This window comes from Dipodomys spectabilis, unplaced genomic scaffold (genome assembly GCF_019054845.1).
Source record: "Dipodomys spectabilis isolate Male_0828 unplaced genomic scaffold, ASM1905484v1 ptg000357l, whole genome shotgun sequence".
Taxonomy (NCBI): domain Eukaryota; kingdom Metazoa; phylum Chordata; class Mammalia; order Rodentia; family Heteromyidae; genus Dipodomys; species Dipodomys spectabilis.
The window spans coordinates 409,825-422,645 of record NW_024871034.1 but is presented as its reverse complement, the minus strand read 5'-3'; the positions used below and the strand labels follow the sequence as shown (position 1 = coordinate 422,645).

The following is a 12,821-nucleotide window of genomic DNA, read 5'->3' as shown; positions in this document are numbered from 1 at the left end:
AATAAGCAGTGTGTTTCCATTATTTTTGTTTTTATTTAGTAAAAATGTCATCTTAGTCTCTAAGAAAATAATGTTTCACTTAAATGTAAGTTTTCAACATAAATAAGTTTAATGATAGCCCATAGAGTTTAAAGTTATAGATTCTATTAATGAGATATAGATCTGAAAACTGGAATGTTATGAAAAATTTCTTAGTGATTAAAGTTGTCTATAAGCTAGTGACCATGGTGTTATATTTAACTGTTCTTTTTATGCTAATTTGCATGAAATTCTGACAAGCTAGGTTTCCTGATTTCTCCAAACCTGTTTGATTGAAGGGAAGTGTAACAAAGATGAAAACTCTCAAACAATATAGAGCATTATTATAGTTCAGGCCAGTACAAGAATCTGATGGATATCCTATTACAGAGACACAGAAGATGGCTAAAATATTAAGTTATATGTTGTTTACGCACAGGAAAGATAATGGTAAAAATGATTTTGGCTTTCTAAATTACACACTTAACAATGCCCGAGGAGTACTCACTTACCCTGGGGGCACCATTTGTATGAAGCTCCCCTGTTGCACAGTAAGTATGAAGAAATGAGCTGTTACTCACAAATGGCCTCCTTTTAATCCTAAGAGCATCCCTGTGAAGTAGAAGTGTGACACAATTTTATTTTACTTGTGGATGGTTCACCATGCTTCAGAGAGAATGGTTTCATTTTCCTTATTCACCCAAACAATCACCAACTTTACTATAAGGATCCTATTAATTACCTTAAATCTGATGGTGACTTAAAAAAGTCCGCAATGCGTAGTCTGTCTTGCTTTTTGACTCTTAATCCTAAGGCCAACCCCAAGACATAGAAGAACAATTACAATATGTTTGCTTCATTTTCACACTTTTAGCAGGTTGACAAGCTATATTTAATGGGCATTTAGATCATGATTTGTATACAGTAGTGCTTTTTTTTCCCTTCCTTCCTTCCTTCCTTCCTTCCTTCCTTCCTTCCTTCCTTCCTTCCTTCCTTCCTTCCTTCCTTCCTTCCTTCCTTCCTTCCTTCCTTCCTTCCTTCTTTCTTCCCTCCCTCTCTCTTTCTTTCTTTCTTTCTTTTTTTGTTCAGTTGTAGGACTTGAACTATGGGACTGGGCACTGTCCCTGAGCTCTTCAACTTAAGGCGAGCACTCTACCACTTGAGCTACAGTGCCACTTCTGGTTTGCTGGTGGTTAATTTGAAATAAGATTCTTATGGACTTACCTGCCCAGGCTGGCTTTGAACCATGATCCTCAGATCTCAGCCTCCGGAGTAGCTAGATAACTGTACTGTAGCCTGGATACAGTAGTATTTTTTTTTTTTTTTACTAAATTTTCCCTGTTGAGTTTATTAGTGCATGCCAGATACTATATCTTCCTCAGAGTTTAATGCAAAAAGTGGCTTAAAAAACAAGCCAGTTTTGCAATATGTGAGTGGTATTTTTTGAGGCCAGAATTACCTTGATAGATTTCAGAACTAAGAGATATTTTAAAATCTTTGACACTTAAAACAGTATGCCACTATAGTGATGCATATTAAGTATCTATGCTTTTATAAAATGAATTTTTTAAAAATAAATGTTGCATAGATGTTTGGAGTGTTATGTAACTTAAATACGTCAGTGCAGTTTTGTAAGCTGTATAGCCATTATCAGTATACATGCTGCAGTAAATTCAAGACATTGCTTGCCAAGCGACTTATTACGTATTGAAATTGAGAACATTTGGATGTGTAGAACATTTTTATATTCATGGATACAGAACTGAGGAATCATTTATTTTCATCAAATTTATGAACAATAGGTGGATGGATAAGGTTCACAGGAATCTTTGAACACAAGCATGAATCCCTGCAAAGTAGAACATTATAGCACTACATATTTGCACTCTATTTCATGCCAATGAATTTGGCAACATACGTTCCAGACTATCCTTGGAGAGAGTTGTTTTTTGTTTTGTATTACCAGAAAAAAAAAACTTAGATTTTTGTCTATACTGAGTCCTTCCTAAGAGACTCAGTTTGTATAGGTTCAAAAAGCATTCACAAATGTTTTCTGTTTTTCAGGCCCCAGTATTATAAAATAATTGAGGAGTGTGTTTCACAGATTGTACTGCACTGCAGTGGTATGGACCCAGACTTCAAGTATAGGCAAAGATTAGACGTTGATTTCACTCATCTGATAGGTATGGAAGGAATACTATCCTTATGGTCAGTTGTGTTTTATACCCTCTATATAGTAGGCACTTTCTTAAAAGGTACACCTCTCAGTAAATTTCTGTTGCTTACTTGTACATCATTGTATTTATTTGTACTCAATTGCTATTAATTTTTATCAGTGGTTTATTGTTAAAAACATGTGAACCCACTTTTTGTACATCATTGCACTTCAACATTTACACAAGTAGACGCATCTATAATTATATACTGAACCTGATCATATTATACAACCTGTCATCAACCACTAAATCAATGGGAAAAAATACAGTGCCAAACCAAAATGCTATTAATTTTTAATAATGAGCCTGAGAGTTCTTTGATCAGACATATTAGCCTGCTTGATAAGCTTCAACACTACTGAGGTTAATTTAAACTCAGATCCATACAAAATTTTAATATTATAGATGAGTGTTACCCTTTTAATACCCTTATGCTGAAATCGTTTAATTCATGTTTTCTATATGTTTTTATTGTTAAAATACTGTACAGAGGGGTTACAGTTACATGAGCTAGGTAATGAGTAAATTTCCTATCAAGCATTGTTACCTCCTTTGTTTTTCTCCTCCTACCTCCACAACAACAACCCCCCCCCCCCCCCACCGCCTAAATTGTAAAGTTTGTTTTTCAACATAGTGTCTTGTGCATCTCATTGTTACAATGGGTCAGCCTGGCACCTATGAGATTTTTGTAGTGTTATTGTATGTACAGTAGGATCTCATTGGTAGTATAGCTATATTATTACTTCTCAAGATTGAAAAAAAGAAATACAGTCTTATTTCAGCAAATTAGAAGAGTTTTCAAGACTATCAAGTAGATGAGTCTGTATTTCAGAGATGGTACAGCTAGGGAAGAATTTGAGGTGATCTTATTCTTTCACTATGATTGCTGAGGAAATGTCCTTATATAATCACTAGTAGTTATCTAGAATAATGTTCAGTAGGTTGAAAAACTTAAGTAGGATTGGGAAATATGTGGTGCTACATGGCTTTGTATAGTAAAGTGGTTTTATTTATAACTAATTAAAATAATCATTACTAAGATTCAAACATTCACAAACGTCTTTAAAGAAGGAAAGGAACAGCTGTTGGATGCCAATTACGTATTATTTTTCACTGCATTGCACAGGGTAGGCTTGCCATAATATTCAATACTTTATGTATTTTTGTATATCTCTGTTGATATTCATCAATGGAGTGTCATGTATGTAATATGATCTGTGCAAACCTTCAAAGTACAACCCTTAATGTTTGCATAATACTCCACTTCATCGACTATCATCTACCTTTGGTAGTCCTTCATTATTACACATCTTAATTGTTTTCAGGTTTTGACAATTATAAATGAACCTTCTGTAAACATTTTTGTACATGAATGTTTGACTTTCTCTCATTATTTTCTTAGGGTTGACTGCTAGAAAGTTGAATATAAATTTTCAAAGGCCAAATTCTTTTCAGTCAGCTTATCCCACTTTACAACATCAGCAAAACTTCATATTTTTTCACTGAGAATGACTAACTGAATAGTTTTATTTTATATTTTGTAGAGGGAGTGATATGGGATTTTTTCCACGTTACATACATTGGCTATGATTAAATAGAGATGTTAGTTGACACAAACTTTACTGTTGAATTTTGCTAGCTCTATTGGAGTTCAGCAGACATTTGCTTTGTGTGCTGTGTGCTAGGTACTTATGATTGTATGCTGCTAATCAAATGCATTGAGGAGGAGAGATGAAGTGATCAAATGAAACAGCCTAGCTAGCATTAAAATATATACCTTCTGTATAGAATTATACTGGCAGCCATCTTTGGTAGAGATTTCATGCCATAATTTCTAATTGCACAGATTCCTGTGTGAACAAGGCAAAAGTTGAAGAAAGTGAACAAAAAGCAGCAGAATTTTCAAAAAAGGTAAGAAATAGAATATTAGCCATAACTGTTCAATCAAACATTTAATCACAGTGTGTATTCTACTTGTTTCTTTATATGAAACCTTATAAATTGTTTTAGTTAGGTAGTACTTTGCTTTTCTGGATTCAACCATAACCATAGAATATTTATGTTCTAATGATAGAATACTATTACTGTTCTCTCCTCATTCCCTTTAATCTCATGTAAGAAGACAACTAGCCTCCATATTATATTAACAATGACACATCAAAGAAAACTAGGTTGCTGAAAGGACATAGTTACAAACAACTAAAACCAAAATGAAAAGAATTACCCAACTCTTGGGGGTGAAGGTGTGGCTTACTTGGTAGAATACCAGCTAATGAGCCAAGCATCAGATGCTGAGTTGGAGTCCTGGTGTTTCAACAACAACAAAAAAGAAAGAAAGAAAAAGAAAAAAGTAAGAGAAGAAAAGAAATACCCAAGACAAACTCCCACATTGCTTTCCTGTAGCTTTTACTTGTATTAGAGGTCTGTAAGGTATTTACCAAAATTTTGGAGCTGTGGTCATCAATAGGATATTGAATGGTTCTTCCTGATGCTTTGTTCCCTCCAGTTTAGACTCAATTGTTTGTAGTCACTACTTCTTTATATATAATGTACAGAGGGTTTACAGTTAAATAAGTAAGGTAATGAATACATTTCCTATTGAGCAATTTGTTACCTCCTCCTTTGTTTTTTCCCTACCATTCCTTCCCTCCCCACCACCCCACCACCTCCCTCCCCCCTCCCCCCCCCCCCCCCCCCGAAGTTGTGAAGTTCCTTTTCAACATAGTGTCTTGTACATCTCATTGTTACAACAGGTCAACCTGTATCCTTATTTCAGCATTTTATTTCCCTCCCTCTCCCCAAATTAGACAAATGTATATACAAGATGGAGAGCACAGAAATCAAATACAGTGAAAATAGGGGTTATAGCATGGGGGAAGAACATACAAGAGAAACAAAAAAAAATCTCACAATACATTAAAAACAACAGTGACAAAGAAAAAACCTCTTTTGTCCCTGTCTTGGGGTTCATTTCTCTTGCATCATCTAATATATGGTCATATGAACATAGCTTTTGACCTTTTCTGCTTGTTTCGTTAGATTATCCTAGATGTATACTAGTTATTGCAAATAAGGGATACCATGGGACCTATGTTTCTTTGGGCTCACTTGCTTCACTTAATATAAGATTCTGAAGCATACTCTAAAAGTTCTCCCGTTTTCAGTCTTCTGACAGCATGATAATGTGCTTACATATTGCTTTCTTTTCAAAGTTATGACTCACCTTGGAGATTAGATAATCACTTTGGAAATTATAGACTTACTTTAGGGCATCTGGAGAAAATGTCTTTGCTCTTTTAGTTACCAGAATGGTTTTAAGAGCTTGAGCTTTGTGTATAATGTTTGTGTAAAGCTATCACTTTTACTGGCAAAGGAAAATGAATACTTTTTGATTAATAGACATTTATATTTTGAATGTTTGCTTTAAATACAACTCTTAGAATTTCTTCTGCAAATCTTAGTATCTCCTTAATTTTTGACTATTCCTTGGGTACATACCAGAAGATTAGAGCATGATTAAATCTAGTAATGTTATCGGTATACATATAATATGGGGAAAGGAGTCATGATTTTATGGAAAAAAATGTCAGTTTTTAATGCTTCAGTTACACCCCCTACATTTATAATGGAAATGTATTGAGGTAATGTACTCAATACTTACATGTATTCCTATAGTTCTCTCATTTTGAGAGAAAGTGTAAAGTAGTTTTTACAAAAGTGTCAGTGAAATTAGTAGAAATTCTTTTAAGAAAGGAGGTATAGGGATGAGAAGAGTGAAGGAGAAGGTGAATTTGATGCAGTAACTGCTATATATATATAATATATCTATCTATCCATCAACCATCCATTCATCCATCCATCCAAAAACCTCCTTCACTCTATCCCTCCCTCCTTACCTCTCTCCCTTCCTACCTACCTACATATCAATGAAAACCTTATTGATACCCCCACAATTCATATACACTAAATATTTTTTAAAAAATTTCTGGCAGGTGTTAGCATTTGAACTAAACTTCAAGTAAGCTATTTATTCTTTTTGGAGTTTAGTTTCTTCATCATCAAAAAGTGAATTCATGACAAAAACTCTTTTAGATGACATATTTCAGGATTTTGTGATTCCTATTCTGTATATTGACAGATAACTTTAAGTTAAAAACAGAAATATCATTTGCCTCTTTTAAATGTATCATTTATAGGGAAAAATTGTATGCAGTGTATTTGTATTGATGCCATCCTTGAATACCACAAAGGAGAAGTGAACTTTGGATGGTGGTATTTCACTATAAATTCAGATAACATGGGTAGTCATGAATTTGCAGATGTTCACAATATAGGATCTCTCGCTCTCTTAGATCATTTTGAAATTAAAAGATATTCAAGATGATTTGGACCAGTCTTTATGGAATATTGAGACATTGTCCAGGGATTCAAGTAGAGATGAGTAAAAGCCTTACTAATTTGTATTTCAAATTTGACTAAATAGTATCATCATCCAGTTTTCCTGGCTGCTTATAGATGAGAATAGCATTCTGAAATTTCCAAAGGTTAAATGAGGATGACTTTTAACACTTTAAATAGTTTTTCATTGTTCGACAAAAGTATAAAGATCGATGTGAACAGTAATTTATGTTTTGGGAACAGTAACAACATTGTTGGAATAATATGCAGATCTCTTCAATGACTTGAGATGACATTGACAATAAAAGACAAATAAAATGGTTTGTATCTGGACCTATACAGTATTCACTGTAATTGTGCTGGCCACTTTGTACCTGCATAGAGCTTGTACGAAGGTAAGAGATATGAGAAGCTATAGGAAATGTATATTCACTGTTTACATAGGATCTGGTTTCATACATTGTATTTTCACCTCTCATTTTCCATCTTTTTAAAAAGTCTTTCTCTTTTTCAAAAACTTATTATTATAAGTAGTTGTACATAGATGTTATGCAAGTCAGGTTATGAGTATAATGTTTCTTGCTCAATATTACCCTTTCCCCCATTCTCCCCGTATTTTTCCCTCCACTATCTTTAAACAAATCCTCAAAGGAACAACCGCCCCATTAATAAGTGGGATAAAGACTAAAAGAGAGACTTCTCTGAAGAGGAAATAAAAATGTCCAATAGACACATGAAGAAATGCCCAACTTCTCTGTCCATAAAAGAAATACAAATCAAAATAACATTGAGATTCCACCTCACCCCAGTTAGAATGGCTATTATGAAGAAAACTAGTAACAACAGACGCTGGAGGGAATGTGGCCAAAAGTGAACCCTTCTACACTGTTGGTGGGAGTGTAAACTTGTTCAACCACTTTGGAAAGCAGTATGGAGGTTCCTCAAAAGACTCCACAGAGAGCTCCCCTATGACCCAGCAATCCCACTTTGGGGCATTTATCCAAATGATCCCAAGCAAGACCATACTAAAGCTACCAGCACAACCATGTTTATTGCAGTGTTATTTACTATAGCTAAGATAAGGAACCAACCCAGATCCCCCTCAGTACATGAATGGATCAAGATAATAACATATATGTATATAAAAATACCCCCACCCCACCCCCCCACACAGTGGAACTCTATGCTTCCATCAGTAAGAATGACACTGTCCCATTTGTTAGGAAATGGATCGACCTGGAAAAAAATCACATTAAGTGAAGTAAGCTAGGCCAAAAGAAATATAGGTCCCATGGTTTCCCTTATTTGCAATAATTAGTATACATGTAGGATAATTTCATCAGATGAACAGAGAAAGGTCAAAATATATATACATATGACCATATAAGATGATGCTAAGTGAAATGAACCCCAAGATATGGATACAATAGGTCTTTCTTTGCTGTTTTTTGAAATGTACTATGTAATTTTTTTGTATGTTCTTCTCCCTATGGTATATCGCTGTTGTCACTGTACTTGATTTTGGTACCTACATCTTGTATATACATTTGTCTAACTTGGGGAGAGGAAGAGGAATAAAAAAAACTTTGAAACAAGGACACAGGATGACCCATTGCAACAATGGTACAAGAAAGTATATTGAAAATGAACTTTACAACTTGACGGGGTGGGTGGGGGTAGTTTGGGAAGTGGAGGAGGGAAGAGATTGTGGGAGAACAACCAAAGAAGGGGTAACAGTGCTCCACAAGAAATGTATTCATTGCCTTATTCATGTAACTGTAACCCCTCTGTACAGCATCTTTACAATAAAATAAAATTAATAAAATTAATAAAAATCACTTTTAAAGAAAATTTTCATTCATCCGCAGAGAACATTGCATATATCATTCTATTGTCATATTTTGTGGAACACTGCTTTTTTGATGCTAGGCAATTAAGATTTTCATAGAAACATTCTAGTTCCTGTTAATATAACTCATTTGTGCCTTCTGAAATTTCAGTCTCTTCAAGCTTAAATATAATTAGGGAGTTGAAACTTCTTAGTGGTATATTTTTGGATTTCATGTTCTAGTATATTAAATGTAAAAGTATGGGTTGAAGGATTCGTACATACTCTATAATCATATTTTAAATACTAAAGCTGGAAAAGTACTCATAATACTTGAACAGACATTTCTTAGTCTAACTATTTAAAAAATATTTTTTAAAAAGTCAAATGGGTTTGCTTATCATGGATGGTTGGGGGCATATTCTCTCTTAAGTATCACTTACCAAAGTGGATACTTAAAGTTCTAATTTTCAGAGTGATTTTTGGACCAGGCTAAGCATTCCACTTGTTTAGTACATAATGTTTGAAGCTTTCTCAATAGTATATTCTTAGCTGTATGTTTATCATGTTGATCATTGCAGTTCGATGAAGAATTCACCGCTCGACAGGAAGCTCAGGCTGAGCTTCAAAAAAAAGAAGAAAAAATCAAAGAGCTAGAAACAGAAATCCAGCAACTTCGAACCCAGGTAATGAAACTAGATATAGACTTTATGTCATGTCATAGTAAATTGGATGGTAGAACATTATCTTTTTAGATAGAAAGAAAATTGTGACTGGAAATAGATTATTTTTAACTGTTTCTCACTTACTTGAAATAATTTTAAATTTGATCTTCCTGCACAATATATTGTTTTAATGTTTAGAAAAAAAATAAAGCATCAATTTCTCAAACTGTCCTGAATTTTTTAACAGAATATATGTCACAAGCAAAATGTTTTTGAGATACAATTTTCATTGTAATATGAAAAATTGGGTGTATAGTATTTCATTTCCAAAAGAATATGGAAATGCTCATTAATTTTAATTATCCCAAAAACTTTTTCAGATCCCTTTTTAATCTAAACTACTGCCATTTGAAAACCTATGCACTTTATATTTCCCTTGGATGATAAGCTCCTGTATGCATTTGTAATCTTATTTATGGTATCTAAACTTCAGAATAGATTGAGTACCCTCCTCAATATACTGTATGTTTTAAATGAATATTAAGAAATGAGAGTATGTTTACATAGTGAATACTCCTTAGGGATAGTTGATTTACTATGTCTTATCCCATCAATATATTGAAAAGTTCCTTACTGGTATGTTTTCCTGCCTGTGTCCTGCTTTATTAATGTACAATATTTTATCATTTCCTTATATCATGTGATTTCCCCTTTTAAATGAGAATTCAGTTTCTGTTTAGTTTGGCATCCCCTCTTTTCTGTTCTCTGCTCTTCTTTTTTTTTTTTTTTCCTTCCCTATGTATATCTTGGTACAGACCTCCCATTTGGTGTCTTATTGTGAAATATCACTTTTTAGTAAGTGTCAAGTCTTGTGAGTCTGTCTTCCATTTCTAGCTATCCCCGTAGGAATGTTCTGTTTCATGTTGAAATCAAGCTATATTTGTTTTCTTCCCTCCCTCCTTCCTCACATCAAAGCTTGGTCTCCGTTTTTTATTTTGTTGTTTTTCCTTTATAACAGCAAGGTTGGTATATTCTTTACCTTTCTCTGTCTTTCTAGACAAACTAAATTTATCTCTGTTTAATGTAAATTGATTATCTGACTTTTCCCCCTCTTGGTTCAAAATCCCATCCCTTAAACTCATACCCATTACACTTTGCCTGCACTGTTACAAAAGATACTTTTCTTCCTGTCTCTTCCTCTTCAAATTCATCCTTTATGGGAGAGGAGATTAATCTTCGTAAAAACAGTATTATTACTCCAATAGTTGTTACTTGTGTTATTGAATAAAATCTCCTTGCCAGGAATTTTAAGGTATTCTGGCATGGCCTTATCTGCGCTTTGTAGCATGGTTCCTGATTATACCTCTAACTACAATCTCTCCTGCAGCTGAGTTACATTTTCTTGTTCGTCTATAAATTTCTGCTTATATACTTTTCCTTCTATTGATATTTCCTATACGTTAGAGTTTTTCACTAAACTCCATATTTTGAACACCTGAAATTCTTTCTTGGAGATTTATAATAGTAACTTTAAAGAGTTTCAGATAGCCTACATTGAAGAAGCTGTTCACTGATCAGCTGGTGTCTCATGCCTATAATCTGAGCTACTCAGGACACTGACATAATCTGAGATCTGAAGATTGAGGTGTAAAGCAAGCCTGAGCTGAAAAATCCAGAGCACTCATCTCCTCCTAAGCATCATAAAGCTGGAAATAGAGCTGTCGCTCAGTTGGTAGTACGCTAGCCTTGAGCAAAAATGCCAAGGGAGAACACGAGGCCCCAAGTCCAAGCCCCATTGCTGGCACACATGCATAAATGATACTCTTTTTCATATAACTTTCTGGTTCCTTTGATGACAAAACAGTTTAACCAAATGCTTATTAATATCTAATGGAAACAGACTTTTCATAGACCTGAGAACATTGAGCGTTGTTGGCTTATTTTATTCCATGTTAGAAAGACTAACTATTGCTCATCTATGCATGTTAAACATCCCCTTTGAAATTGAAGCTCCAGCTTACCACTAAAGTCCTATTTTTATTGTTGTTGTTGGTCATGGGGCGTGAACTCTGGGCCTGGGCACAGTCCCTTAGCTGTTCAGCTCAAGGCTAGTGCTCTACCACTTGAACCACAGTGCCACTTCCGATTTTCTGAGTGGTTTATTGGAGATAAGAGTCTCATGGACTTTCCTGCAGGGACTGGCTTTGAGTAGCTAGGATTATAGGCGTGAGCCACCGGCATCTGGCAAGTTCTATTTTAAATCCTAACATTTCATACTTTTATAAGCTTCATAGGAAATATTTAATAAAGCTAAATATTTGGCCAATGTTGATAAATTTACCATTTTATAATTTTAATTTGCTATCTATTAATAAAAATATGGGAGAAAATTTGCCTTTCAAAGTACTCAGAAAAACCCATCTGAATGCAGAACCTATAAAATAAATTGCTAATTTCCTAAACTTTCATCCATTTTTAATTTCTTTAATCTCAGTCAAGACTGTGAAAGTCAGACATAATTTTGCACATTAACCACAAAGTTAAAAGAATTTTTCATGTTTTCATCCTGTGTTATATTTCCTGATCTCAGAATATAATATCCTTCTAGGAGAGGATTTTCATTTAAGGATTAGAAAGACTTTACCTCTATATTTTGTGTATGTACACACATGCATATTCACATTTATAACTACAGTGAATATTATGGGCAACATTTCCATAATCAAATATACTTATGAATGAAAAAAATCTTAATACTTTTGTAAATAGGAATGTCATTTAAATTATTTCCAAGATATGCTTTAACTTATTTATTTTGCAGAGATATTTGTAAGTTAGCTCTATCCAATATTTCAAGCTAAAACTTCATTTTAGTAAAGACTAAAGGACTTCATCACAAATAAAAATAACATACCAAAAAATTTCTTTTGTTTTAAACCTTTCTAATGTCATATTGTGGTTACTAAAGAAGTCTTTGTATTTATTGTTTCAAAATTAGCATGTGATTAGTAACTCTTAGAAAATTGGTATAGATTTTATTTATCAAAAGTAATATTATATGCAGTAAAATGTTTTCCACTGATATTAGAGAATCAACTTAGTTTTTCCACAACAGTAGAAGTAATATTTTCTGCTCAAAATTTATTTTTTTGACAAATGATAACTTTTCATAAATTAGTATATAGTGAATATTATGCTGTACTGGGAATAGCACAATTGCTCTGCAGAGAAGTACATTCAAATTTTAATCACATCTCTGACTGTGCAACTTTGATTAGTCATTAAGATTTTTGTACTTACTCTTTTCTCATCTATCAGCACTGAGGTGAAGGTGAGCTCAAAGTGCCCCATATGCATTACAAGGTTTATATAAAGGATAAAAAGATATAATTGATGTAAAAATGTTGATAAGGCACATATTACTATTTAGATGGATTCTACTTAGTATTAATCATTGGTATTAGAAGACAGCTAGGTCAGTGGTGCTGTGAAACACTCTTGTGTAAAGGTAATTGGCCCCCACAGGAATTGAGTCCATGAACTTGTTTTAAATATTCTTTACTTAATCAAAATAGTCCAACAGGAACAAGCTGTATATACTTCTTCTTTGAACGTATTCGTAATGAAGGCTATTTTTTCATTGTTTTAGAGGAATATTTTGCAAAATTTTAGCAACTGTTAACTTTAGCATTTAGG

The 12,821-nt window shown here is 33.7% G+C and overlaps 1 protein-coding gene across 1 annotated transcript in view; it reads left to right on the top strand.

Annotated features, from left to right (window-relative positions):
• The window catches only part of Diaph2 (diaphanous related formin 2), a gene marked incomplete at both ends in the record, with an annotated part of 465,900 nt that overhangs the window by 56,996 nt on the left and 396,083 nt on the right, over positions 1 to 12,821 (top strand). The window contains 3 exons of the mRNA XM_042665841.1: positions 2,083 to 2,201; positions 4,081 to 4,145; positions 9,042 to 9,146. Of these exons, the coding sequence (XP_042521775.1) occupies positions 2,083 to 2,201; positions 4,081 to 4,145; positions 9,042 to 9,146 (289 nt within the window). The remainder of the gene's footprint in view (positions 1 to 2,082; positions 2,202 to 4,080; positions 4,146 to 9,041; positions 9,147 to 12,821) is intronic.